The sequence below is a fragment of the Rattus norvegicus genome, chromosome 1 (genome assembly GCF_021556685.1).
Source record: "Rattus norvegicus strain SHRSP/BbbUtx chromosome 1, alternate assembly SHRSP_T2T, whole genome shotgun sequence".
Classification (NCBI taxonomy): domain Eukaryota; kingdom Metazoa; phylum Chordata; class Mammalia; order Rodentia; family Muridae; genus Rattus; species Rattus norvegicus.
In genome coordinates, this window is record NC_141534.1 from 256,740,892 (window position 1) to 256,768,798 (window position 27,907).

General features: G+C 48.5%; 1 protein-coding gene across 18 annotated transcripts; it reads right to left on the reverse strand.

The window, feature by feature from the left end:
- Positions 1 to 1,533: 1,533 nt before the first annotated feature.
- Positions 1,534 to 27,796, reverse strand: Sec31b (SEC31 homolog B, COPII component). 18 transcript variants are annotated; one of them, XM_087564240.1, is made up of 27 exons: positions 27,706 to 27,796; positions 25,754 to 25,840; positions 25,347 to 25,470; positions 25,023 to 25,159; positions 20,924 to 21,119; positions 20,630 to 20,725; positions 19,590 to 19,733; positions 19,140 to 19,282; positions 17,455 to 17,554; positions 17,166 to 17,330; positions 16,552 to 16,641; positions 13,942 to 14,172; positions 12,359 to 12,433; positions 12,034 to 12,132; positions 11,684 to 11,783; positions 10,646 to 10,824; positions 10,306 to 10,432; positions 9,677 to 9,822; positions 8,888 to 9,061; positions 8,242 to 8,403; positions 5,229 to 5,400; positions 4,097 to 4,411; positions 3,806 to 3,864; positions 3,422 to 3,571; positions 3,089 to 3,205; positions 2,637 to 2,708; positions 1,534 to 2,451 (listed from the first exon to the last, which is right to left on the reverse strand). In XM_087564240.1, exons 4-27 carry the CDS (start codon positions 25,124 to 25,126, stop codon positions 2,272 to 2,274), a joined length of 3,396 nt encoding a protein of 1,131 aa, XP_087420366.1. In that variant the 5' UTR covers positions 25,127 to 25,159; positions 25,347 to 25,470; positions 25,754 to 25,840; positions 27,706 to 27,796; the 3' UTR covers positions 1,534 to 2,271. The 18 variants fall into 18 exon arrangements, 16 of the variants coding, with proteins under 16 accessions (XP_087420366.1, XP_087420358.1, XP_087420356.1 ...); XM_087564232.1 differs by having other exon boundaries at positions 16,552 to 16,686; XM_087564230.1 differs by lacking the exon at positions 25,023 to 25,159.
- Positions 27,797 to 27,907: the final 111 nt, after the last annotated feature.

The following is a 27,907-nucleotide window of genomic DNA, read 5'->3' on the forward strand; positions in this document are numbered from 1 at the left end:
ACTTCTCCTTGTGTTAGTTCAGGGCCCCAAGCGGGGCTCTTGCTCCAGCAGCGGCTTTTCTCCCCCTCCCCCTCCTTTAATTTAAACAAAGACTTCAGAGTTCATCAACCTCCCACTGAAATTCACAGCTGCTGAACAAACTAATCCCCGCTCCCGGCCTTTCTTCCCTTCAATGGGCTCTTGGCTTCAAAGACACTTTGGGAAAGGACTTTGCTGGGGCTCACACTGCTCCATCAATAGAAGTTAGCACAAGTATTATCTGAAGAGCAAGTGGCTTTACAAACAAATACTGCCTAACAATCCCTCCCTCCCAAACACACACATCCAGCCTGCAGACATGATGGATCGACAACAGGATTAGGCCTGGTACCCCCTGGCTTCCCACCCAGGCCCTTTGTGCAGCTGAACTCAGCCCTGAAGTGGTGTGGGGGAAACCCTGCAGCTCACTGTCAGGCACAGATGGAGACAGACAGACAGACACAGACAGGCCAGCGTGCGCGTGCACACACACATACGAGCACTCTCTCTCTCTCTCTCTCTCTCTCTCTCTCTCTCTTTCACACACACACACACACACACACACACACACACACACACACACACACACGTACGTGCGCGCACACCAAGCAGTGTGGCTACAGATGTTGCAAGGAAAGGCCTATAGCACAAATCCGTTCATGAGCTTACACTTTAAAAAGTTATTTTCTTGGACTGCAGAGATGGCTGCTCTTCCAAAGGACACAGGTTTAATTCTCAGCACATATAGGTGTCCTCTTCTGGCCTCTATAGGCACCAGGTACTATACATAGTACACAGATATACATGCAGGCTAAACACTCACACACACACACACACACACACACACACACACACACACACACACATTTCTTCGGTTTGGAGTTCTTATCTCTCCCCAGCCCTCTCTCTCTCCTGTCTTCCTTTACAGTACAGGAAGCAAGACTTCTCTGTTCTTGAAAGAAAGGCATCAGCAAAGTACAATCCAGGGGAGTTGAATTGGGAAACAGCTCTGGGAAACAGATCATTGAACGCCATTGCAGTTAAGAGGTCAGCATGAAGCCATGGCCAGCGGAAGCAGCTCAGAGACACAAGATAGTTGAGGGGAAGAAGGACCCTGGACCTTTGAGAAGCTAGGTTCTGATTCCTAAAATAATCACAGATAGTTTAAGTCCATGGGCCAGGCTCCAGCCTAGGTGGTGTCAAGGGTCATTCTTTAGAGCAGCAGCTCCTAATGCTGAAACTCTTTGATACACACCGGCTCATGCTGTGGGAACTCCAACCATAAAATTATTTTCTTTGCTACTTCATAGCTGTAATCTTGCTATTGTCATGAATATCTGTGTTTTCCAATCATCTTAGGTGACCCCCATGAAACGGTTATTGACCCCCAAAGGGATCACGACCCACATGTTGTGAGTTGAGAACTGCTAGTGAAGACTCTAAACAAAAGGCACTCCACCCTTCTGCTCGACACCTAGCAGCCCACCCTGAGTGATGCTAATACACGAGAAGCCCCTTTTTATTTTATTTATTTATTTATTTATTTATTTATTTATTTATTTATTTATTTATTTATGAGACAGGGTTGCTTTGTGTAGCCCTGGCTGTCTAGGAACTCACAGAGATCAGCCTGCTTCTGCCTCTCAAGTGCTGGGATTAAAGGCCTATGCCACCACCACTGGTAAAAAGTTCCATTTTTTTTTTTAAAAGTCCAGTTTCCTCTCTTGATTTTATTCAATACCTTATGCCCATGACTTGTTAAAAAAGTAAATGTCAGCCAATTCTCCCCAATTCCATGGGGCTACAACAGAACATGGACTTTAAGATAGGAAGACAGCGGTAGAGGAAAAGTACAGTTAGACTCAAGCTCCAGAAAAGAGAAAACAGAAGACCTGTAAGATGAGTCGTGGCAGAGGCAGACTGACTAACAACACTGTTGACTCTCTCGGAAGCCATCTGAACAGAATATCCCGTGTAAGGCATGCTGGTGCAGACCGAGTTGGGCTACTACATTAGAGAAAGTAAGGTCCAACTCTGAGCATCACCTCTAAGCACCCAGGGGAAGCCTCAGGAGGCCAGGCATAAAGGGATAAGATGGAGACACTCAGCCGGGGTGGGACCAAGCCCCCAGCATCAAATACCTGGCAGCAAGGGAAGAGATAGGGGAAATACAACTCTGTTGAAAACCGACTCCCTTTCTGCCACATATTAAATAGCAGCAGAGGTGGCCTCCTGGTAGAAGGGAATGCTGACTTAGCCCTGCAGCTTGTGCGCGATGGTGAGGACAGCCTTCAGGACAGGCATGAAGCTGGATACCTCGCTGAAGCTGCTGCAGCTCACTACCTGGGCATGCACTGCAAGGCCCTGTTCAAAGCTTCCTGCATCCACACAGCGGGCGACTTCATGGAGCCCAGCCAGGACATGGGGTGAGAGCTGCGAAGGGATTGACCCTTAGATTAGATGAGCCTACCCGAGCCCCAACTCTGACAGCCTGGGCAGTTCCAGACCTCAGTCCAGGAAGATGGCTCTGAGACTCGGGAAGAAAAGACACTGGGCTTTCTTTGACTGTGGGCTGTAGTAGAGAGGCGCCAGGCAGAGGGAGTAAGTTAGGTACTTACTGTCCCCTCGCACAGCTTCTCGTATAGACATTCTAGACGGTGGGCTGCCTCATCCAGCTTCCTTTTTGTTTTCTGCGGGGAGAAAAATGGCTCCTGACCCCACCAAAAAGGCTCTCACTGTCCAGCACTATAAACAGTCATGATAGAACCATCAGAAGGGATCACTGCTAGTTCCTTCATTTCACACACCAAGAGGAGGCCCAAGGATGGCCAGGGGCTTGGTCAGGTGACACGGCCAGTGAGCGACTGAATGTTGGCTTTCTCCTGCCAGCTCCACCCTCTCTAATGTGTCCTGCTCTTGTAACTCCCCGTCCTTTTGGTCCTGCTATTGAAAAGTGGGGCTCAGGGCAGACTCCAAGCCCTCCCCTACTTCATACAGTCACCATGTCAGGGACAGTGAGGGAGCTGGCCTATCTCTGAGGCTGTGAGGAGGCAGGTTCAGGGAGACTTACTAGGTCAGTGGCGGTCAGGGAACAGCGCTGAAGGAGCGCCTCAAAGCTGTCCTTCAGGCACTGATGCTCTGGGGGCAGCTCTTTCTGTGTCTTCTCAGGGGGCAGTGGCTGGAGTTGCTAACGAGGGGACAGTGAGGCAGAACTAGAGGTGAGCTGTCCTCATGGCCCTCATGTTCCCTAAGGCCCAGTTCCCTGTGACTCAAGGTTATACTTGCCATTAAGGCTCAAGGATTACTTCTACCTTGAGCAAAAGAATCCAGTTTCTATGATCCCACTTTTCTTGCCCAGGTAGGATGGGAAAGCATCAGGGGAGGGGCCCATAGTTCTTGTCACCTGCAGGCTGCATTCTCTCGGGGCTCCAGGAGGAGGCAGGCTTGCACCGGAGACTAGGGACTGTGGCAGCAGGGCCTGTTGTGGCTCAGGGCCAAGGCTCATAAGTGGAGCTGTAATTATTGGTGCTGGAGGCATAAATGTCTCAGGCAACTAACAAGATAAAGAGGAGCATATGAGTGAAGCCAGAGACACCACAGGCTGATCCTGAACACGGAAACAGGGTGGTGAGCGGGGAACTGGAACACAGAATGGTATGTGTGGGAGGAAGGGAGGGAGGTTCCGGGGGACACAGACCGACTTGGAGAAGAGTATGTATGGGAAGGGTGGAACTGAGCTCTTAAAGAACTAGAAAGTGGGTCAGTGGGTAGGGGAAGATGCAGCGACCTTTTTCCTTTGGAGGTTTTCCTGGGAGGCTGGAGCAACTTTCCAGGTATCCTGGGGTCCTAAAGTACAAAAGATGGGGGACTTGGTCAAAAACCGGACTGATGATCTGTAATCTAGAAGCTGGAGAATTTGTTTTAGAGTCCGCCATGCCTCCGTCTGTAGGTCAGTTACACTCCTAACTGACAAAGGGCTTAATTCACTGGCTTGAGAAAAAGACTCCCAAAAAAGTGGCAGGAAGGGTAAGAGAAGTGGCAATGACCCCCAAGAAGAAGCTATGGAAAGAGGACTGACCTGGACGAGTGGCCAAGATGCCAGAGCTCGGGAGGGCACTAGAGCGTGGTGCTCCAGGGCCGCCAGGAGGGTGAGCCACAGAGAAAGTGACAGGAGAGGCTGCAGGTTGGGAGCTCAGAGGGGTGGGACCTGGTGGTCCCACAGGAGGCAGAGGGAGCAGTCTAGGAGTTTCAGGCAGGTGGGTAGAGCCAGGCTGCATGACATCTGGGGGTGCCATGACTGGAGTAGGACCAGGAAGAGGCCATGTTCCACAGAATCCAACAGGGTTTATAGCTTGGACACTTTGTCCTCCGAATGGCTGTGGCTGAGAGAAAGCTGAAGGGGCGTAGAAATAGGTAACTTATCACCCACCTTCATTTGGGAGAGACTCAGAGAACATCATGCAGGAACAAACCAACAGAAAACCAGAAAAGCAGGTGTGGTGGCATCTGCAGGGGCACCTGAGAGGCTGGGACAAGGTCTTCTAAGATCAGGAATTTGAAACCAAGTAAGAGTCCATTTCAAAAAAACCAAACATTTGTAAACCCACAACTAATAATAACAATGAAGGATTAGTATATGTAGAAGAAATTGACAATTTTCAAAGTATTCAAAGTACTTTTAACTTTATTCCTTATTTGACCCTCAAAATATTACTAGTGAATTGAAATGACAGACAGACAGAACTACTTTGGTATATTGCCAAAAATACAAAGCCTTTAATCAGAGAGAGATGGAGATAGACAGAGAGAGAGAGAGACAGAGAGGCTGAGAGAGACAGAGACAAAGACAGAGACAGAGAGAGGGAGAAAACATATGGGTAGGGATTCAATAAAGAACACTATTAGGAATTCAGACTTCAATCTCAAAGCATTTTTCTCAAAAATAGAACTTAATAAAACGTGTTAAAAAGACAAAGCAACCTGGTACCCGTCTGTGATTCCTGGGGGAGAGGCAGACAGATCAGTCTAAGGTTTTCTTCATCTACACAGCAAGTTGCTGGCTGGCCTGAGTTATACAAGATGCTGTCCCCAAACAAAACAATGGTCTCTCTGGGCAACCTGAGCATGGACTGGGGAGGCAGTATGTCTGTCTGTCTATCTGTCTTTCCTGAGACCTCCTACTCCACCAGAAGAGACAGTCCCTTACTCACCAGGCCTTACTCCAGGGACGAAATGCACAGGCAAGGTTGCTTGGGGTTTGGGGACCCTGTAGTCACTTGAGGACTGTGTCCACGAGCCCACAGAAGGGATGGGATGGGAGGGGAGGAAAGGCATCACTGACGGCTGAGCTGCGGCCCTCGGCCTCACAGATGGAGCTGGGACCTGTGAGGAGAGGAAAGGGTCAGGGAGCTGGTGTGCTATGCCCATATCTCCCATGTCTGTCTCTGCAGCAAAAGTCAAGCCAGAGTTCTTTAGTGCAAAATGCCAGATTCTCAGTTATCTGCTTCCCACGAGTCATTCTTTTATTGAACCCTGTCCCAAGACCACAACCTATTGAACTTTTATCAGTCTTTATCAGAAGGGTGCTGTCTCTTCTTTGTTCAATGTGCTTGCACATCCGTCCTCTGTGTCTGAGGTAGACTTAATGTACCCATTCCCTTGTCTAAGTAACTTAATCTTTAATATCCAGTCAAGGACTGGAGAGATGGCTTGATCCACATAGTAGAAGGAGAGAACTAGTTCCTGCAGCTGGTTCTCTGACTTCCACACATGCACCATGGCACACATGTATACACACATGTACACACATGTAATAAATTAAAAAATCTCTTTTTCAAGTTCAGTATGGTGGTGCAGGCCTTTAATCCCAGCACTCTGTAGGCAGAAGCTGGCATTTCTATGAGTTTAAAACCATAACACTATGCAGTTGGTCTGCACAGTGAATTCTAGGCCCACCGGAACTACATGATGAGATCCTGTCACACACACACACACACACACACACACACACACACACACACACACACACACACACAAAACCAACCTTTTAAAATGGGAGTGAGACCAGGTTGGGGGAGTGGAGGGGAGACAGAGGGATAGAATACTGAAGAGACAACTGGAGGGAGGACGGTGTGGATCTTTGGTATGGCCTAGAAATCTAGTGCAATGGAAGCCCCCAGGAATCTGTGAGGGTGACCCTAGCTAAGACTCCTACCAACGGGAGATACTGAGCCTAAATCAGCTATCTCCTGTAACCAGGCAAGTCTTCCAATGGAGACACCAACCCAGCCACAGAACCTTTGACCTAGGATGGTAAAGGTGGCACAGAAATTGTGGGAGTGGCCAGCCAATGACTGCTCCAGCTTGAGACCCATGCTCTGAGAGGGAGCCCAACCCTGACATTGCCTGGAGGACCAGGAACCAGAGGCTGGAGAGTCCAGAGACCTAAGATCGAACCAAACACAAAACAAAAATCAAAAATCCAAAGGCCACTGAAATGATTCCTAATGATTTTATGCTATGCTCATAGATTGGTGTCTAGCCCCGTTGTCATCAGACAGGCTTCACCAGCAAAAACAGATGCAAAGACCCACAGCCAAACATTAGGTAGAGCTAGGGGACTCCTGTGGGGAAGGGGGAGGAAGAATTGCAGGAGCCAGAGACGTCAAGGACACCACAGGAAAACACATAGAACCAACTAACCTGGACCCATAGGAACTCAGAGACCAAACCAACAACCAGGGAGCCCGCAAGGGACTGACCTGGGCCCTCCACACATAAGTTACAGTTGTCTAGTGCAATCTTCTTGGGGGATTCCTAACAGTGGGAGCAGGGGCTGTCTCTGACTCTGTTGCCTGTCCTTGGGACCCTTCCTCCTACTGGCTTGCCTCATCCAGCCTTAATAGGAGAGGTGTCCAGTCTTGTTGAACTCTGATATGCATGGCTGGTTGATACCCATGGGAGGCCTGCCCTTTTCCCAAGAGAATTGGAGGAGACATAGACGGGGTGGGGAGGAGTGAGAAGGTTGGAGGGAGGGCCTGGGGGGAGAGGTGGGAGGGGAAACTGCAGTCGGCACGTAAAATAAATAAAAATTGTAAAAGGGGGTGTGATAACTGGAGATAACTCCATGGTTCCGAGTGCTCTCTTAGCCCACTGGTATTTGTTTGCTTGCTTGTTTCTTATTCTCTGACCACAGCTTCCGCTCTCTCCTCTCTCTCCAATGCCCCACACGTGCACACCTACTCTCTCCCCCAGGTCCACCCCTCCTCCGTTCCCTTCAGAGAAGGGCAGGCCTCCCTGGACATCAACCTAACATGGCATATCGAGCTGCAGTAAGACGAGGCACCTCCCCTGGTTTTAAGGCTGAACAAGGCAACCCAGTGGGAGGAAAAGGGTCCCAAGAGCAGGCAAAAGAGTCAGAGAGACAGCCCTGCTTCTACTGTTAAGAGTCTCACGAGAAGAGCAAGCTACACAACTTTAACATATATACACAAGGCCCAGGTCAGACCCGTGCACCCCATGCCTGGCTGTCAGTCTTAACCCACTCTTAACTCTTCCATCCCTAGCACACACCTCAGGTGGCTTACAATCACCTATAACTCCAGTGCTAGGAACTCTGACACCAGCTGACACCTCTGTAGGCACTAGCACACGTGTAGCATACACACACAGACATACATACATGTGTGAATAAAAATTAAAAAGTAAATCTTTTAAAATGTAACTCATTTTTTAAAGTCTCAGACTAAATGATCAGCTTCATACCCATTCTAGAATATTCCCTGAGCTTCACTCAACACACACACACACACACACACACACACACACACGCACGCACGCACGCACACACACGCACGTGCACACACATGCGCACATGTGCACACACACAGGTACACGCAATTTCTTTTCCTTCTATATAATCCCATGTGCCCTACCATATCAATCATGGCTATTCTAAATTCTAATACATGTTTTGAATACACTATCCTTCCACCTGATGAACTACATGAGAGCAAAGATTATAATGTGTGTCCTTTGTGTCTTATGTTCTAAGATCCTAGTGTTCGTTCAATAAACAGTTACTAGAAAAAGTAGCTGAATCTCGAAACAGTTCTACGAAGCTAGGAATTTTCATCCGGTTTTGGACACTAAAATATTCCAAGTGTCTAAGACCATAAATACTTTTGAATGGATAGAGGAACTAGTTAACAAAGGATGTCCTACCTGGCGAGGAGGCTGGAATCCCATTCTGTGTGATGATGTCTCTTTTGGGTGGAGAGCAGCTCCTACAGCAACGCGGGGAAACGGGAAAGCAGGAGCCTGTCGGCCCAAGACGGTAGAACCTTGGGCATGGAAAAGCCGATCTTTCAGCTGCAGGACTGCGGGCTAAAGTTGTGATAAGGAAGGGCTGCGTTAGGAAATGGGAAAAACGAGCAAATGTCTTCTCTTGCAAGACTCTTTTGTCAAACTTCGGATTACTGTTTATGCATGCCTTAGTAACGCAAGGAGACTCAAAGTTCCCTGATTCCTGCCAAACACTTGCATGCCTCCCCTCTGGCTAGCCTCTCAGCCGGGAGTGCGCCACACAGACTTCTCCCTGAAGGTTCAGTTCAGCCGTTTTAACCACTGGAAAGTCTTCTTCCACTTCTCCAGAGAGGCCGCCCCTTCCCTGCAGTCCCACAGTGCAATATTCTGCTATGCACTGTAAGTTACTAATAGGTGATCCCTCCCAACAGACTGTGAGCCGTTAAAGGAGAAAGATCTTATTTCCCCTAGGTGCTACAGCACTGGCATAGGATGTAAAACACGGATGCGTGTGCTGTTAGATGAATGAATCATATGGTTTGTTCTTTATCATGGCCACTCTCACCTGGGTACAGTCACTGGGTAGGACACTCATGGCAATGGCCAGGCTGCCCTGGGCTGCCAGGAGACTGGCATACTGGGTGAACCTGTGTGTTGTGGCAGGACCTGGGCTCATCTTGTGAGAACCCTGGAGGAGCTCCAGGCTCCTGCTGAGGACCGTCACCTGCTCCATTAGCTCCTGCAGGGACAAGGATGATGGCAATCACCTTTTCCAAGCATGCCTTGCTCTGTCCAGGGGCTCATTCAGGACATCATACCATGGAAAAGAGAGCACTTGGACACACCACGGCAACAGACAGTCACATGAAAGAGACATGACACTCCTTAAGATCAAGATTGGGATCGATGTACTGCACCAGGCCTTGGATTTCTGTGCATCTGTCTCTTCTTGGTGCCTCTTTACCTCCTCCTGTGTTTAAGGTATCAACTAGACTAGGAATTGTTTCATACGAGACTGTTCTCCCCACAAGCCTATGACTTCACCTTCTCTGATTACCCACAGAACACCTGATACACTTTAGGTGCATAGAATGTTTCATAGAAACTATCAAATATTGGATTGACTGATATGGTGAGTCCTTAGATGGGAAAAGTTTCTGAAGGCTCATACCCAACCTAGGCATCCTGAGGGAATAAGGCGATTATTCTTGACATTATGTACGGAGGGTCCTCTGCCTTTCCTAACACTTGGCTCTAGCTCACCCAGATGTCTCACCTCTCTGATCTGAACAACTCCTACCTCTAGTCTCTCCTAAGAGCCTGGGGTGGCCAGAGTGCTTTGGAGAAGAGGTACCTGCAGAGCCACGGGGCTCGAGGCTTGCTGGGAGTCTGCCCAGCTCTCTACCAGCCGCTCCACACTCCCTGAGCACACATAGCACAGCCTGGCTTCAGAGGTGAGCTCCCTGCCTCCCTCGTGCTCCATGCGAGCTCCCAGCATGTCTGTGGAGAGAGGCAACCTTGTTTAAGGACACAGCTTCCCTATGCTAGGCTTCCTGCACAGGTCTAGAAACAAGTGGAAAATAGAGAAAGATGGATCCGTGATGAAGAACACATACAGCTCTTTCAGAGGACCTGAGTTTGATTCTCACACCTAACTACAACTATATATATGTGTGTGTGTGTGTGTGTGTGTGTGTGTGTGTGTGTGTATGCAAGCAAAATACTCATACTACACAAATAAAAATAAAAGTTAAATATTTTAAAGAAAAGTTAACTTAAGCTAACCTTGCTCTACAGGGACAATCAAAGAGTTTGCCATAAGATGTGACAGAGAAATAAGACAGAATATACATGATGCCTCCAGGAAACAAGAGGCTATAGTCCCCATCTCCTGACTGAGCCCTTCCTTCCAGAGTGCAGGCTGACCCACCCTCTGCCTCCTCTTTGCATCAATCTGTTGACATGGGCTGGAGCCACACCTACCACAGAGCTCAGGGAACTTCTCTGGCCCTGAATACGTCAGCAGCAAGGCCAGCGCCTCTCTCCAGTTCTTCAGGCTACAGGCACATACTAGGTCCTTCCAATTCTTCTTTACGACACAGGCTAGAAGCTGTACTGGGCAGAAAGGAGACCCTCAGGCTTCCATCTGGCACAGTTAGCAGGGATGTTCCAATAGAGCCACTCATGTTAGAACACTCAACATGGCTGGCAATGAAGTAGAGGCCATTAGAGAGGTAGATTTCACACACCAGTCCCAAGGGATGGGCCTCCACCCATCCAGAGCCAAGCCATCCCCTCCCTCCTTCTGTGTGATGGGCAGTACCGAGGAGGTTTTGGTTCTCCTCTTGGCTAGGTATCGTTCTTGTGTCCACTTGAGTAGCTCTGCGTCCCCAGCCTGAGCCAGGATGATGGCGTCAGCAAAGCGTTCCTCTTTCAGACAGAGCTCCACAGCAGACCGCAGTTCCCCGAGCAGCAGGGCCTGGCTCAGGAGCCCATCAGTGTCTGCCCACAGAGGCATCACCTCTTACTCACTGCCCTCACATACTCACTTCCTGCCCAAGACCCACAGTACTTCCCCCTCTGCTTCCAGCTCTTCAGAGAAGACTGAGACGTGCAGGCCTCCTCTGTGGTGTGTTGGGGGTATGTCTGCATAGGCAGCCTAGTTCCACGCAACCCCCAAGTTTCACTTCTGGGCAACAAAACGTAGTGTCCCAGGGATGCCCTGGTCTGACTGTCACTTTCTAAAACAGGAATCAAATCAGGAAGGGCCTGGTGTGCAGGATCCCAGGCTTGATGTGAGCTTGCTTAGTGTGGACAAGGGCACAGTTGTGTGTGTGGGTTTTGTTTTGTTTTAACAAGAAAACTAAAGAATAGGGGGAAAAAAAGCCCCTGAGGGCTGGAGAGATGGCTCAGTGGTTAGGAGCACTGACTGTTCTTCCAGAGGTCCTGAGTTCAATTCCCAGCAACCACCTGGTGGCTCACAACCATCTGTAATGAGATCTGATGCCCTCTTCTGGTGAGTCTGAAGATGGTTACAGTGTACTCATATAAATAAATAAATAAATAAATAAATAAATAAATAAATAAACAAACAAACAAACAAACAAACAAACAAACAAATAAATCTATCTTTTTTTTTAAGGAAAAAAAGCCCTTAATAGAAGGCTATCTGGCTATCTGTAGGTAGGCCCAGTCATTAGACTCTGACTAGAGAGAGCACAGCACCCACTAGCTGGGAAAGACCCACCACCAGTATTTGAGATTTTAGGTGGAACAGGGGAGAATAAGGGGCTCTAAAACCAAAAACTCTGGGCCCATCTGTTCCCAGGCAGTGAGCTCCTCTCTCCCGGGGTCAGGGTACCTTCTGTGGTGGGGATCTCCCAGGGAGTCATGTTCTGAGGTATCAGCTCATCAAAGAAGGCTGAGGATGCAGAGGCTTCCTTGGCAGTGTGTCTGGAGGCCTGTACACAGAGGGACAGGAGTGACTGTAGGAACTGAGGCCAGCACACAGGAGCATGCTCTAAGCAAGAAGTCTAGTGGATAAAACGAAAAGGAAGCACCCTGTAGGCTCTGTTCTACTCTGGCTCCAAGCGAGCAAAGAGTCTCTGGGAGCTTACTGGGAACAAGCAAACGGACCAGCATGGAGGGTTTCCCTAGAAGGCAGGTCTTCTCTACTTCCAATGCCTCAGGCTCCCCGGCCTCCAGCCATACCTGGCTGCAAAGGGTGTGTGCTCTGTCACTTTTGAGGTCAACTGCCTCAAGCTGAGGGCTCTCCTGTGATTTCGAGTCACTCTTCAGGCATGTGTCCACCTATGTGGAGACCCTTATGAATGCCAGCCAGACTCCCACAAGTCTGATGCTCCCCATTTACCTGCCTCATACTCTCCAAGATCCTTCACCCACTCTTCCAGAGAAAGGCCTCATTCCAGGAGGTAAAATACACATCCAGAATGGATTAAGGCCAGGTCTCCTGGGGTAGAGCCCCAGCAGGGTTATTTGCTCTCAGGCAAACTCATTTCAGACCTGCGAAGCTTACCTTCTTCTGAAGTTCATCTCTGCTGTAACCTAACAGCCTGAGGAACTTCAGTCTGGAATCATGCTCCAAGGTCACCTAAGGAACCACAAATGCAGAAACATTTTCATCAAATGAATGTAAATGACCATTCTCCTCTACCGTGATGGACATCTGTACCAGTGTACCCTACATGGACCATCGAAGTACCCTCAAAACAGTGATGCCCCCTCAAACCTTTCTTCCTGGCTGGCTTTTGCTGGGCTGTGGACAGTAATACCACAACCCTTTGCTACACTGACGTGAGAACTGTACCTTCGGTTGACTTCCTAGCTTAGTTACCTTGGTACCCCAATAAGAATAAAACACTGGCTGTTTTGAGGTGTTACTGCTTGTGATTGATTGGTTATCGTACCTGGGCAAACCATAAATAACCTACATGGACACCATGTCAGCATTTCTGGCTTCGCACACTCTGGGCCCTGGACGTTTCCTATGGAGACTCTGAAACTGACACTGGGCTTTTCTATCGGAGCAGCTTCTAAGTCAGGGCACCTTACACCTTGTCAGTGTCCACTGGATCATCTCCTTACATCTGAGCTGTCTGGGGAGCTGAAGGGACCTCTGAACTGTTGCATGAAAACACACCCTGGGAGAGTGCCACCTACACTGCCCTGGTCTTCACACCCTGAGGAGACGGATGCCAAGTGTAACCTACAGGGGTCCTGGGCTCTAAATGCAGGGTTGAGAAGGCATTGGCAGAGGATGCAAAGGAACACTGCCCAAAGTCAGCTTCCAGCCGAATCGCTGACACCAAAGGCCCAGAAGCCGGACTGGCCAAACCCACTCTGTTTCTTCCATACTGAACCATGGACTCTGCCTATAGCCTTTCTTATGTCTCTTTCTTTCCTTCCTCCTTCCGTGTCCTTCCTTGGAAATAGCCCTCCAAAATTCTGAGTATATTAATTTACATTTATTTACTTTTTTGTGTGTATGTGTATAGGCACATGTAAGTATGTATGCTTTTGTGCATATTTACGTGTGTGTGTGTGTGTGTGTGTGTGTGTGTGTGAGAGAGAGAGAGAGAGAGAGAGAGAGAGAGAACAAGCAAGAGGGAGAGAGACAGAGAGACAGAGACAGAGAGATAGTACCAAGCCTTGTGAATGCTAGGCAAGTACTCTGCCACAAGCTCCCTCTCACATCTCCAACAAGCACACACTCCCCCATGTTATAACTTGACACCGTGAAGACCAGAACTACATCCCTGATGCTCAAGTGGAATGGCCTAACAGGGATCTGCCCTGGGTTACCTCAAACAAATCCAAAACTTGCTTATGTTCATGTATCTCCCCAGTGAATCCTTCCTTTGGTGTGATACTATGAAAGCATCTGCCTTGACTGGCAAAATATCCAGGACACCACCAACAGCAGCAACACCCCACCACCCCAGCCGTTACAGTGGGCTCTGAGCTTCTAGAAAAGAGTAACGATTCTGTGTCCAGAGGACATAAAAATACCAAGTCAGGGGAAAGGGTCACAGTGCACTTATTATGGAGGTGACAGGGGTGGGAGTTCTGGAAAGAGCAGCTAGCCTTCAGGCCTCCTACCTTCAGAAACTGCCAGAGCGTCTTCTCACTTGGCCGTGAAGCTTGCTGAATCTTGCTCTGACAATAATTAAGGAGATTTCCAGATCCCAAGGCCTCCTGCAGCACAACTGACCGAGTCAGGAATTCTGACTCTGTGATGACTTGACTGATGAAGACAGGGCGGGGACAAGGCTGTGGCACCTGCTGGACAGGGATGCTGGGAAGGCCAAAGGTAACCAGCTTTCCCCCAAACTGAGAAGGAAACAAGAAAGAAAAGGTTACATTTTCAAGCCAATAGCTAACAAGTTAAGATTCCAGAACAGGCTCTCTGTTGAGCAAGCCTTGGAGAGTACGGTGGTTTGAATGAGAATAGCCTCCACCTCTCCCTCGGGCTTGTATGCTTGAATGCTTGGTCTTTAAGGAGTGGCACTACTTGGGAAGGATCGCAGGTGTGGCCTTGTTGGAGTAGGTATTGTCTTGTTGGAGGAAGTGTGTCACTGTGGGTGGGTTTTGAGGTTTCAAGGGCCCAAGCCAGGCCCAGTGGCTTTCTCTCTTCCAGCTCTACGGACCCAGATGTCGAACTCTCAGAGTCCATGTCTGTCTGTATGCTGGCATACTCCTCTGCTGTTATCTTTTATAAGATTTGCTCTGGTCATGGTGTCTCTTCACAGCAACAGACTGATGACTAAGACATTGGTAACCAAATGAAAGTTGCTAGGATGAGACAGGGATTGGGTCCCTGCCAAACAGGGACTATAGCAATCTTTCCATCACCGGCTTAAAGTGTCACCACGTGGTACTCTCTCCCACTTCCCAGTTCAGTGCCACCATCTCTCGGCACGTGGTCTATGTTACTAGAGTGCTTGCTAGCCTTGCCTTTTTCCAGTCTTCCAACCAAGGTTTAGAGCCTTCCCTGTTGCTCACCGCACCCTGTGGCCACCCAAGACTGTATAATGGTCCCAAAATGTTAGGGCCAAACATGTCTTCCCCGGCATCTATCTTCTTGATCATTAGATGAGTGTCCCACATCCCCAAATTGCCCAGCTCACCCTCCTCCTGTGCCTTTACCTACACGCCACTCCATTTGAGGCGTCGGACAAGTCTGACACTTTACATCAAGCACATGGCACAAAATCAGGTCCAGGAATTCCTTCTCTGACCATTCTCAGTGCGGCCACACAGTACGAGTCCTGGAGAGCTCTCCAGTCCAGCAGGCCACACCCCAGACAATAATACCAGAAGCTGGATGAGGGGAGCATCAGTCATTTCAAAACCCTCAAGTTAGTCCAATGTGTTACCAGGATTGGCACACTGCTCTAGTCCCTAACTAGTCTATATTTCCCTTCATAAACCCCACTCCCTGAGTGAATTTTCCAGTCATGATCATATCACTTACAGAACAAATGTTAGAGTGCAGCTTTGTGATCAACAAAACCACTTAAATTATTAACATTTGTCAGCGTTTAAAGCATGCTGTGCTGGCCCTCCTACTGCTGTCTTACAGATAAGATACTCAAGTCCTGAGGGGGTAAATGACTTCTTCAGAGTCACCTCACTAACAGCAGAGCTATGACGAGAATGCTTCACTTCAGTGCTCATGCTAAGCAAGCCCTCTCTTGAGCTACATCTGCAGTGCTACTTTACAAAGTAAAGTAGCAAACATCTCCTGTTACTTTACAAAGGCATTCCTTCATGAGCATGCTAGTCGTTTCTTTATAATAAAACCACCAACCCTAAATGTGAGAACGTCTCCTCTTATACATCCTTTTCCTAATCAAATTCAGTGGCTAAAGCATTGTGTTAGGCACTTCAGGACCTTCTTACTCCTCAAAGCATTGGTCCTCAGATTAGCAGCAATGATAGCATCTGGAAACTTGCTGGGAAATTGGACATCAGAGCCACTGAACCAGAACCTGGTATTAGTAAGATCCTCAGGTGACCTTTATTCACACTAGAGTTTGAAAAGCTCTCTTCTGGGGTTATAAAAATCAACAAGGCAGAACCTTGCCTTACAGAATCTATTACGAGGGTCTCCAGACACATATGATACATTGTATATGATATATGTCATATAAAATGGAATGCGGAACTACAGGAATATGAATCTCAGTAGAATGGAGCTGATGTTAACTGGGATAAGGCTGGAGGAAGAAGTGGTATTTAAGGAGGAGGTCTTCAAAGCCCACCGGGATTCAGTGGAAATGGGAGAGGCTGATGGATAAGAGACAAAGAGAGGTGAGGAGTTGTTCATGGAGTAGAAATGAAATGAAGCACATGTAACTGGAATACAAGGGACTTCTAAGATTGAGATGGGAAAAGTCTCTGGGAAGATAAATGGAGCTGAGTAGGTTTAGCCTTAGGTCTATTCAGCAAGGGAAGCCCTTTGAGTAGACGGAGGGCGGGATAAAATCTATGTTTTTCTTTCCTTCCCGTATTCCATGCCACCAGGCCAGACATCTAAGAGTTACAGCAACCTCGGGAAGAATCTCAGGCTCTTTATCATAAGCAGGAGGTCTAAAGCAGGTTGCAGAATGGTGACAGAATGAAGGGGGAAGCTAAGTTATGCATCGTGCCTTGCTGGGTGCGTGATAGGCCCTGCACACAAACACAGCACACACTGCCAGCACTTACAGCGAATGAAACGCCTGCCGGCCTTCTCATCCACTTGGGAGGCTTCTTCAAGGGAGGAATTAGTGATGCTTGGGCCACCTGCTCAGGCACCTGCAGTGGTGGGAGAGGCTGGCCTTGGCTAAAGGAAGAGGAAATCTAGAGGGAAAGGTCACCTGTGTCACCAGTATGGAGAGGTATCTCAGCAAGGAACTCTGCCTACAAACTCAATTTTGAGATGAATCCTTGTGAGGCCCAATTGACCCGGGAGGGGCAGACTCCCACAGTCTAGGACTGAGACTGGAAGTGGGTGGGAGACTCAGGTATCTGACCCTCTTGGACAGCACTATTTAAAGTCTGCATGGGAGGGTGGCACAAGGTAGATACTCAGCAGAGAGGGAGCTAGGTCAGGACATACTATGAGATAACAGACCCAAAGCAGAGTTCAGCATGAATAACAAGAGGTCAGAGGTTTCCTCCAAGGGAGTCAGGAACTAATACAAGTTACGGTCCTCTAAAACCCACAGCCTGGCCTCCCTCTCTTCAAGAGCTCTCATTTTTTCCCAAGCTATGTGACCTCTCATCCCTAAAACACAGAAAGCTCCTCCCTCCAGCACTCTCTACCAAGCCCTTCAAACCTTGTCAGCCTGCCTCATGTGCTGCTGGGCTTCCCAGCTCCTACCCATCACAGAGTACAAACTGATCCAGCCATCGAAGGAGACAGCAGAGAACGCAGGAGGGTTCCGAGGGCACCACTGAACGTCAAAGCACCAGCTGCTCTGTGTGGGTAGCTTGTAGACCACCTGCCGCAAGAGAGCACAGCATGAGGAAACACTGACGTAGATAACTCTGGAACGCGTAGCTGGGATCCTCTCTCCCCCATCATCAGATCTCCAGTACAGTATGCTCATAGCAGGACTAGCCTACCTCACTGCTTGACAGATTCCAGCAAAAAATCTGGTTGTCTTTGGCACTGCTAAGCAGCAGTTCAGCATCAGCCTGGCTCCAGGACACCGACAAGATGCCCCTAAAATTGGAAATAAAGAGGAACCAGTGTTTGTGGAATGCCAGCCCGAGTGGGCACCTTGCATGTCTTAGATTCGGCTCCCCTCCACAAAACGGATGATCTAACTTAATTTCTCAATGAAGAAAGCAAAGCTTTGAAAAGTGAGTATGTGTTAAGACGGTGGCCTAGAAAGGTCCACAACACAGCACTATGCACTGCACCACCCTGCCGACTTGAGCAATGAGAGTAGAATCGTGAATTAGAAGGAATCATACAAACGTCCATTTCTGGGTTGCTTTTCGCCCCCTAGTAAAGACCTAACTCTCAGAAGTCCTGAAGGAGGGGCTGGGGAGACACTTGAGTTGGTGAAGTGCTTCCCCTCCAGGCCTGAGGACTTGAGATGGATCCCTAGCACCATGTTAACAAGCTCGGCAAGGCAGTACACGTAATTCCGGGGTCAGAATCATGAGGATCTCTGGGCTTGAGTGGCTAAGCAACCATCCCTAGTTGGAGAGACTCAGTGATGACTGTCTCAATAAACATGTAGACATCTCCTAAGGAACAACACGCACACGCACACACACACACACACACACACACACGCTCACACACACACACACTCTCACACTCACATGCACACACATACACACACGGGTCGGGGGTGGGGAAAGAGAGAGAGAGAGACCTACATTATGGATCTGCTTCCTTTATTGTGGGCCCAAGACCTACAGCTTCAGGGACAGGGCTTTCTGAAGAGATAGGAGCCAAGTTGCTTTTATTTGTTTTGGTTCTTTTTTTTCGGAGCTGGGGACCGAACCCAAGTTGCTTTTATTAAGAGTTCTGGGGGCTGGAGAGATGGCTCAGTGGTTAAGAGCACTGACTGCTTTTCCAGAGGTCTTGAGTTCAATTCCCAGCAACCACACATGGTGGTGCACAACCATCTGTAATGGAATCTGGTGCCCTCTTCTGATCCGCAGGGCATACATGCAGACAGAATACTGTATACATAATAGATAGATAGATAGATAGATAGATAGATAGATAGATAGATAGATAGATAGATCTTTAAAAAAAAAAGAGTTCTGGCAGGAGGCTCCCCACTCAGAGAAATGAACACTGTTCTTAGAGCAGAATCTAGGACCCTCCCAGTGACAGGACAGGTATGATAGTGAGAGGTCTGTGGGTCTCTGAACCAAGGCTTTGAAGGAGATGCTGGGACCCTGACCTCTTCCTACTTCTCTTTTTCTCCCTGGCCGTGTGCTGAGTGACTTTTCTCCCTATACATTCCTGCCATAATTTGCTGTCACATCAAAGTCCCCAAAGTGAGGACAGTAATCAATCATGAACAGAGAACAAAGCTTCCTCTAGAAGTTAATTTCCTCAGGTAGTTATCGTAGTGATAGAAACTAACCCAAGGGTCAACTGGCTCAAAGGTTTCTCATGGCCCTTCGCTGGAAGCTGTACGGAATCCCAGCTCTTCCCCGTAAGCCCAGGCTCCGAAGGAATGCCTCCCAGTTAGACATACAGCTGTGTTCTCTGCGACGTCTTTGAAGCCATGGAAGATGTTAGTGGCTAAAATGAGCCCCATTTGAACAGGGTTTGCTACCTGCTGTGGCTCTCCAACACCTTCAGGGGTGAGGAAGCGAAGCGCAGGTCCCACAGCTGAATCACTGGGAGCCGGTCATCTTCTGAGCACAGCACTAACTGTGTGGCTATGTCTGGGTTCCAGGCCAGGCCTGAGCAGTTCATCTGTGAACAGAGAAGATCCCTCCCCGTTGGTGATATAACCTAAGCTCTAAGACTATGAACTGATTCTGCCCAGTTGGAATGAGACTACTGAGGGTACCGTGTGTCTCCTTAGTAATAAGTGAGAACCATGAACAAACAAGGAACGCGACCAGAATCCAGGTCAGCTTCTCAAGTACTCACTGTTAATGAGAACTCTGTTATGGGGCCGAATCCACACTTGAGAATGGATCCCATCCTGAACAAGAGTAGCTCCCGCTGTCTGACGTGAGGGAAGCCAGAATACAGGCCCGTGTTGGCCACTACTCACCCTGCTGCTGTGGTCGCTGACTTTGATGATGGGCTCGTTCTTCCTGAGATCCCACACAACTGCCTTGCCACTGGGGTGAGCAGAAGACAGAATGTGCTGGACTTGGCGGTTCCAAGACAATGCTTTAATGTCTTCCGGGGGGTTCTGAGACAAAATGGTGAAAGAGACAGCCTGCCATCCCCTGAATTAAGTGACAGGTACCATTTTGCTCCTCCCAACGGCCCACAGGAAGTTGAAAGGAGGCAAGAGGTTCCTCCCACTAATGGCCTCCGGACTTGGGACTACATTTTCCAAGAAGGATGCTTAAGTTACTGGGGCAGAAGTGGGGAGGGGGGAAACAGCTAAAGTCAAAGTTCTCTTGAAAGTAGAGAGTCCCGGTTGAAAAGTAACGCCCCCTCAGGACAGAGAAGGGGAGGAGGAGAAATCTGAGAGAGGAAACCAACCCGATGTGAGGAGACCCTGAGAAAATGAGGCAGAGAAAACACCTGACTTCCAGGGTATCAAGTGCCAGTCATCCCACATTTACTTCATGATAAAGTACGAGACAGAGAAAAGCAAAGAGATAATCCAAGCTACAGATTGGCGAAGGAGGCAAAACCAGAGATAAGGCTGCCCCTCCCACCCCCAACAAGGTGGTGGTATGTCCTGGGTTATGTTCTTGCTCCTCCTCTGCCGAGTACAGGGCCGAGCCAGCCCTCTCCCCACAACTATGACAAACATCACTCCTTGCCTGTCTTGGTGTTTTCTGACTGCCCTGCCCTTCACTTCCTTCCAGGAATTCTTTGACCAGCAAACGACCACCATGAACCAACTGCTCTGCGTGCCCCCTCTTGACTCAGGTGGCTAATAGTGTGTCCGTCTGTGGAGTTTTATTGCCCTCCAGTGGTAAAGCTTGAAATCTCTGCTACTCTGCTAGTCTGCTGGCTCCAGATTTCAAAACTTTACCTGGGGAAACCTGGCTCTACACCCTAAGAGGCAGCCCCAGGTCAGAGGGAGGAGGGCAGGTAGCCCCGAGTCAGAGGGTGGAGGGGGCCCCTCACCTGTGACTTGGATCCAGGTGTCATTGGAACAGTCAGGTGGTTCAAATCCCAAATGAAGATTTCAGAATCACTGGCTCCTGAGGCCAGGAGGTTGCCCTGTGTGAAAAAAAGATATTTTTAAAGACCCCTCCCCTACTCCCACTTCAGAAAGAGAAGGAGGGGAACTGCCTTTGGGAGACGCAGAGCCTCTCCCATTACAGTTCGGAGCAGCAGCCTGAAGATCACAAGAGAGTGCTTCCATTCAGGCATCCGTTGTCATGCCTTAGCCTTGTCTGATCAACTAAGACACAGTACCTGGAAAGGATTAAAGTCCAAGGCTCTGACAGCTCCTGTGTGCTTCTGTTTCTGGGCAATCAAGGGTTCCTTCCCCGGAGAAAGGATGTGGGTCACATTGTATAGGGTAAGCATGCCACTGTCTCCTCCACCAGCAATAACCCCAGTGTTCTCCAGAAGCCCACTGCTGGAGCTTCCCCAGATTAGCTTGTGAAACCTACAAAGGAAAAGATTCTGTATCAGCACCAACTTAGGTATAGACATCTTTGCCAACCTCTCCTTTCATGTGGGCTTTCCCAGCCTAAGCCTGTGTCTGCTTGTCTGTTTTCTTCTCTCTCCAGACCCAGAAGGAAGTCTCCTCTGCAGTTTTGTCCTTTCTTTAGAAAAAAAAAAAAAAACTTTGTCTATGTTAAACTAAAATCCGGAAAGCCACTGTCTGGGTTATATGGGAGTGGTTTGTTTTTTAATCTTAAAGTTAAAATCGAGCTACATAGAGACTGATAACTACTGCAAATAGACTACATCGCATAGTCCTCATTGCTCAAATAGTCACGTAGTACACCCTGGCCAGCATGGTGGCTCCTGCCTGTGATCCCAGTAATTGGGAATTAGAGGCAGGAAGATGAGGAATTCAGGATCATGTACTTAAGCAAGTTCAAGGCCAGCTTGGGCTACATGAAACCTAATCTCAAAAAAAAATCAATTTCATCTATTGACAACTTATCACATAATAGACACTATTTTATGGGCTTTACAAGTGTTCATTAGTTTAATATTTAACAATTCTATTACATCCAATTTCAAGTAGGGAAAGTGAGCTTGGAGAAGTTACAAAGCTGTTCACAGAGCTACTGTATCAGTTTGTGTCCACAAAACTAATTCAGCCAATGTTTAGGGTCCAGCTAATGCCAGAGCCTATCCCGTACGGGTCAGAATCAACTCCTTCAGACAACTGTTGTCCCATCTCAAACTCAAAGTGAGAAAATCTTAGGACGTCCCTTCACTCTGCCTTTCCTCTGTGTTGGCCCACTGGAATGGACATGTAGTTGCCATGGGTCCGCTTTGAGAAACAGAGGCACAAAATATTAAATAACCAACTGGGGAAACACTTCCCTGGCTTTCTGGGTGTGTTTCTAAACAAACAAACAAACAAACAAAGAAACAAACAAACAGACAGACAATAATGCCAATGTTTTGCACAAAAGAAAAAGGCAAACTCTAGATCTCCTACAAAAAAGGTCTGGATCTCATGAAAAGCTCCCTGGGAAAACATCTGAAATCCCTAAGGCCTGAGAGTGTTGGGGGAGGGGTCCGGTCTCACTTTCACTGTGACTAACCATGAGAGAAGGTTGCACATCAAATTTGCAAGGATTTGTTTACCAGGCATTCAAGCGGGGGCCAGATTGGCAAGAGCACGAAGCTGAGTGGCGAACGGTCCAGGTGGGGCCGCATCTGAAGAACCAGGCAACTGACACAGCTTAACCTACTCTGGGGCTACCACCGACGGTGCGTGTCTTTCTAAAGTGCCACCATCTCCATGGGGTAGAAGAAAAAGTCCAAACAGACTCAAGAGGGTCCTAAGGTCAACCAGGAACTAGGGATCTATGGGTAAACAACTACAGGGAGGAGGGGAAGACACGGGTCACACAGGAACCAGGGATGGGACATGGCAGAGGCTTTAGGTCAGAGCACAGGGCATGTAGATAAAAGTAAAGGGACCTGAACCCTCAGGAAGAAATCGCTGTATGGTAGGGAAGAAGGGAATTACCTCAGAGAGGCAGAACACAGAATATGATAGCTGGTTCTTTACACTCGAGGCAAGTATGTTTCTGCTGTTCACCTTGTTAGCAAGGTGAAGCAAACTCCTGGCGAGGCTGTGCTACAGAACTCCTGAGAGACCAGGGACACGTGGCCGGTTAATCACGGAGGGAGATTGTACACCCTGGCCTCAAGTGAAGGTGACGTGACTGCTCGTTATAGCTGCCCTATCCTCCTATAAGCTGGAATTTTGGAAAATGAAGCTAAGGGATGGAGAGATGGCTCAGTGGTTAAAAGCATGGATTGCTGTTGCAAGAGACCCGAGTTCAGTTCCCCTGCCTGTAACTCTGGCCTCTTAGGTACCACCAAGCACTCACGTGTACACGCCCACACACAGACACAGACACAGACACATAACTAAAACTAAATCTTTTTTTTAAAGGGAAATACAGTTAAAAGTAAAAAACGAAGGCATTTATCATGAAAACAGGAAGTGAGAGGTTAAAGAAGCTAGGAGAAGACACAGTGACATCCTCTGATAAAGGTGCTCTCCGAGGATTCTGATAGGCTACGTCTAAAGAACTCACGGGCTCACTTTTCCTACAAGGGGCCAGGAAGCAGAAGGTCCAGAGAAGAGACACACCACCAAATCTACATGGCAACAGACACTCCGAAGTGACTCAAAGAAGCAGGCCAGACTGAGAACCAGTGTACAGATGTATCAGCTTAGAAGAGGACACTAAAGTCCCTAGACAGGAGCAGTCCTAGCGACCAGCTCGTGGCTGTTGCTGACTAAATGAAAAGGGCCGGGGATGAGAACAAACTGAAGCCTATGTGGTCAGGAGGCTGGACCACCTGAGCTTCTCTAAGAGCAGCACTTAGCACATCATGACTGCGAACATCTGCTGTGTAACCCCCGCCTCCCCCAGCGTACTCACTTCTTCAACCTAGATTTGCTTTCATTTAACTGAGTTCCTTTTGAAAAAACCCAACCTCTTGACAGTTAACTAAAGTGAAAAAGAGCTTTTCCACATCTGGGGCCAAAGAACCGGGAGAACCCAGTCTCCTTAAGCAGCAGAGTGGAGAGAGCAGGCCCAGCTGGAGAATGGCAGCAACCAGAGGGGGCCATGGGAGAGCAGCACACTCCTCCCTCCGAATGCCTGACATGTACAGGCTTTGCTTTGTTTCTGCTTCATATCCTGAATTCACAGTGAGGAACAGAGTCAGGAACGTTGGATTCTATGCCCAAGGAGACAGTAAATAGCGGAGCTGAGGTTCGAACCTGGATTTATGAAGGAATAAAGACCACATTGTCTGCTATACGACTTTGAGTCAGCTATAAGGAAGGCAGATCTTCAGGACAGACCCACTAAGCAGCACGTAGAGTAACTTTGTTTTCAGCTCGGTGTTTACTGCCCTCTCACACTCAGAGAGAGGCCAACTGTATTCTCCAAGCATCCAGAGAACTGAGATAAAGGTACAAAAGCAGATAAACCACCCACTTTCTCCTGGGTTGTTCCAGGATGGGGAGATTCCGCAGATATTCGGAGATCTGGAGAAGTAGTGATTTTTAAATACTACTGATTTTATATAACTGTTTACAGTAGTATAGTAATATATGTATCCTACTTATATTAAATATGAAGTAGACTATAAAGGATAGTCACACATTTTTTTTCTGACGGTACAGAAGCCAGAGACTACTGCATCAGGCAATGGACGCCATCTTCACAAAGCCCTTAGAAAAGAAGAGAGAGCCAGGGTCAGTGCCACGCATCTGTACCAGCTACTCAGGAGGATGAGTTGGGAGGACTGTGAGTTCAAAGGCAGCCTTCGAAAGACCTTGTCTAAAACTAAAAGTTGTGACACAATAGGAAGAATTAGACTTTCTGTGCTCAGACAGGAGTGGCACTTCCATTCCAAGTCTAGCTTCCTAGGGTCTCCATTACCCATGTAAGATAGAAAAATAATGGCATTTATAATTTAGGCTTATTCTGAGGCCTGAGTAGAATCAAAAGGTCCCAATGGTAGTGCCCACAAGGACTTCTTGTAGATGTGTCTGCCGATAAGGGAGAGGACGAATGATCCTCTCTGCACTGCTGTTACACAATGCGGCCAAGAAACCTATGAGCATCTGGCTTGCCAAAGCCGTGAAATCTATGACACCCAATCAGCGCCTAAGAGGCATGGGGAGAGATCATTCGTTGTCCTCCTTGTTGGCCGAAGACTGTGATGTTGGTGATATTGTGTAAGGTTACTGTCTTGACAAAAGCCAAGGGCGGAAGGAATCAATATCTGTGGTACATGATATTGTTATATTGATATTGTTATATTGTTATATTGATATATGTGGTACAGAGACCTGGCACATGTGGTCCTGGCTTGTGCAAGGCAGCTCTGCACACTGCCTGATACTGCTGCTGCTGCTGCTGGTGCTGCTGCTGCTGCCATTGCTGGTGCTGCCATTGCTGCTGCTGCTGCCGTTGCTGCTGCCGCTGCCTAGTACGGTGAGAGGGATTGGTTTTCAAATCCCTTTGACCAAAATTAGCTCCTCTGAAACATCACGTAACTCCTGGCCCCCATACTTAATCACCGCACGATTCCCAGAGTGTACACACCACCCCCTAGGGCCCTCTATCATATCAGGGTCTGACCCGAATACCCACTCAGAGACCCAACACAGTACCTGCTTGACACAGAGAGGATTCCTTTGCGTTTCAAGTCCAGAGAAGGGTCCCTGAAATCAACCTCAAATATTTCCAGGGTGGCATTTGTGCTGAAGGAGGCATCTAGTTGCTGGGCGGATGTTCCTAGTCACAAGAAAAGGAAAGAAGAGGCAGGACATGAGCTACGATCTACGCACAGCTTTAGGGTATTGATAGGTTAGGGAGTGGAGAGGAAACAGAACGGAAGAGAGTTAGGAGTATCCTTTCTCCAGAGGTAACCGCAAGGAAAGCATGAGGCATCACCCTTAAGGCTTCCCCACCTGACACAATCTTACAGCTGTCTCTTGTGGTCATTAAGGAGTTCTAGATACTGTGTTTTTCTTTGATGTATCACTTCCATAACTCTGGGTCCATAGTGGCACCATACCTGTGGCCAGATACACAGGGTACTGCTTCGCTGGGCTCCATGCTTGGACAGCTGGCTTCTCAAGCTCCTTCAACTTCATTGTCTGCCCTGTGGGTTTCAGAAAACATACATGACCTTTGGCCCACTAAAAATAGAAATAAAAAAAATCTTAGGGCCAGTGATCCAGGGAGCATCTGTGGACACAAAGATTGTCTCTCTCCTCCACGAGATGAAGTATCCCGGCAAAATGCAGAATGAGAAAAACAAGCTCATCTGAGGAGTCAAGGACAGTTCACTTACACAACCGATAAAACTGATTATCTAAACCCCCAAGGTATTTAATCACATCGGTTACTACAGGCCTAATGATAATAACCACCAAACTAGATAATTTCCCAGTGATTTTGCCTATCTCCTTGGTTTTAAATATTGTATATGTGCCAATGAACCCTGTGTTTATGTCATCGACACACATCGGTCCTCTGAGCACCAATTCGCAAATGAAACTGATAATTAAGTATTTCTACTTGCGACGTACATCTACGGTCCTAGCATTTGGGAGGCCGAGGCATCAGGATCATAAGTTCAGGTAAACTTGGCCTGGACTACATACATAGTAAGACCTTATCTTAATATATTTGTAATATTCACAGATATGTGTGTGTGTGTGTGTGTGTGTGTGTGTGTGTGTGTGTGTGTGTGTGTGTGTTGCCTGCATGTATGTCTCGGTACCTAATGCCTGCAGAATGTTGGAGCCCCTAGAACTGGAGCTACAGACAGTTGTGAGCTATGGTGAGTGCTGGGGGCCAGCTGGTGCTTTTACCACCAGAGCACCCTTCTCAGACCTGTTCCTTTAGGGGAGGGTGAGCATGGTCTCATGTAACCCAGACTGGCCTCAAACTTGCTATGTAAATGAAAATGATCCTCCCATCTCTACTTTGCAAGTGCTGGGATTACAGGTGTGAACCTCCACACCGCATTCATTTTAACTCTGTGATTTCCACTTCTAATATATATATATATATATCCAAGGTCTCACCCTCACAGGCTACGGAAAGGGCAGAAAGGGAAAGGAGGGAACTTAGAATTTGTAGCCTGTTTAAGCAAGCCTGTGTCAGTCTCACTTATAAAGACGGTGGATAATATTACTTCATTTCTGTTGTTCTTTCCAGCTTGAAGAAAGTTTGGAGTTGTCAGTTAAGTTTTTTCTGGGAGCTTCTAAACTAGTAAAGCTCAGCTGTATCTTATGACCAGCGAACTACACTATTCCGTCACCAGTGCCACCTGCTGGTCAGAACCATCCTGTACAGGAGCGCAGCGACCAGCAACAGTGCATTTGACAGGCACAACTGCTAACTGTCCCCGTTAAGAATTCTATAACTTGTCACTCCGTTTTACACAGAAAACAGCCGGCTACGCTGCAGTGTAAACCCCGTGCTTTTAACAATTATATTAATTTAAGCAAACCTTTCGTGACGTGCTTAAACCATTGACGAAGGAACCGGGGAAAAGCGCTTTTCATTCACTTTGCTCTGAGGCATCGGTTTATAAGAAAAGCCCTCGTTAGGGTCAGAACAGCCAGAACAGTGGAGGGATAATGGGGTCGGGGAACCACGATCAGGGAGGACTACCCTTTGAAGGTCATCCCAGCTTCTCACCCGCCAACTGCCATACAAGGCACTTGACGATCAGTTACAAGTGGCCAGGGCGCCGCGACTGGGTGCGGGCTCCTGGCCGAGTCAAGTCAAGGCCTGGAGAAGAGGAGGCGCGCGCAGTGCCGCTGGACCTCGGCGGGGTTGGGGGACACGGCGTGGCAGGGGGAGCGGGACCTCGTCCATCAGGGGGGTATTCGTACGGCTGTTCCAGAGGCGCGGCAGCCCGGGTCGGGTCTCGGCGAGCGGCGAGCTCCCCGGCGCCCTCCCGCGGGAGGAGCGGAGCTCCGGGACCCCAGACCCGCGGGGGAGAAAACCCACCTGTACCGAGCGCCCAGGTCAGGGGTCACGGGCGACCTCCTGAACCGGTCCTGTCTCAGCCTAGCGCTTCAGAGTGCACCGCACTGCGGATGGCGGCTGCCTAGGGCCAAAAGTAAATTTGCCCTGGCCACAGCTGGCGACCCGCTTGCGCTCCCTCTGCTCGCTTAGCGGAGCTCCGCAACACTAATCCGCACCGACAGTG

Coding starts and splice junctions, on each gene's coding strand:
- Sec31b (NM_001135713.1), bottom strand. CDS start 25,832: ATGAAGTTGAAGGAGCTTGAGAAGCCAGCTGTCCAAGCATGGAGCCCA. Junction 17,555..19,139: donor GTGTTGGAGAGCCACAGCAG/GTAGCAAACCCT, acceptor TTCCAATTTTAG/GGGCATCTTGTCGGTGTCCT. Junction 14,173..16,551: donor CGGCAGGCGTTTCATTCGCT/GTAAGTGCTGGC, acceptor TTTCCTTCTCAG/TTTGGGGGAAAGCTGGTTAC.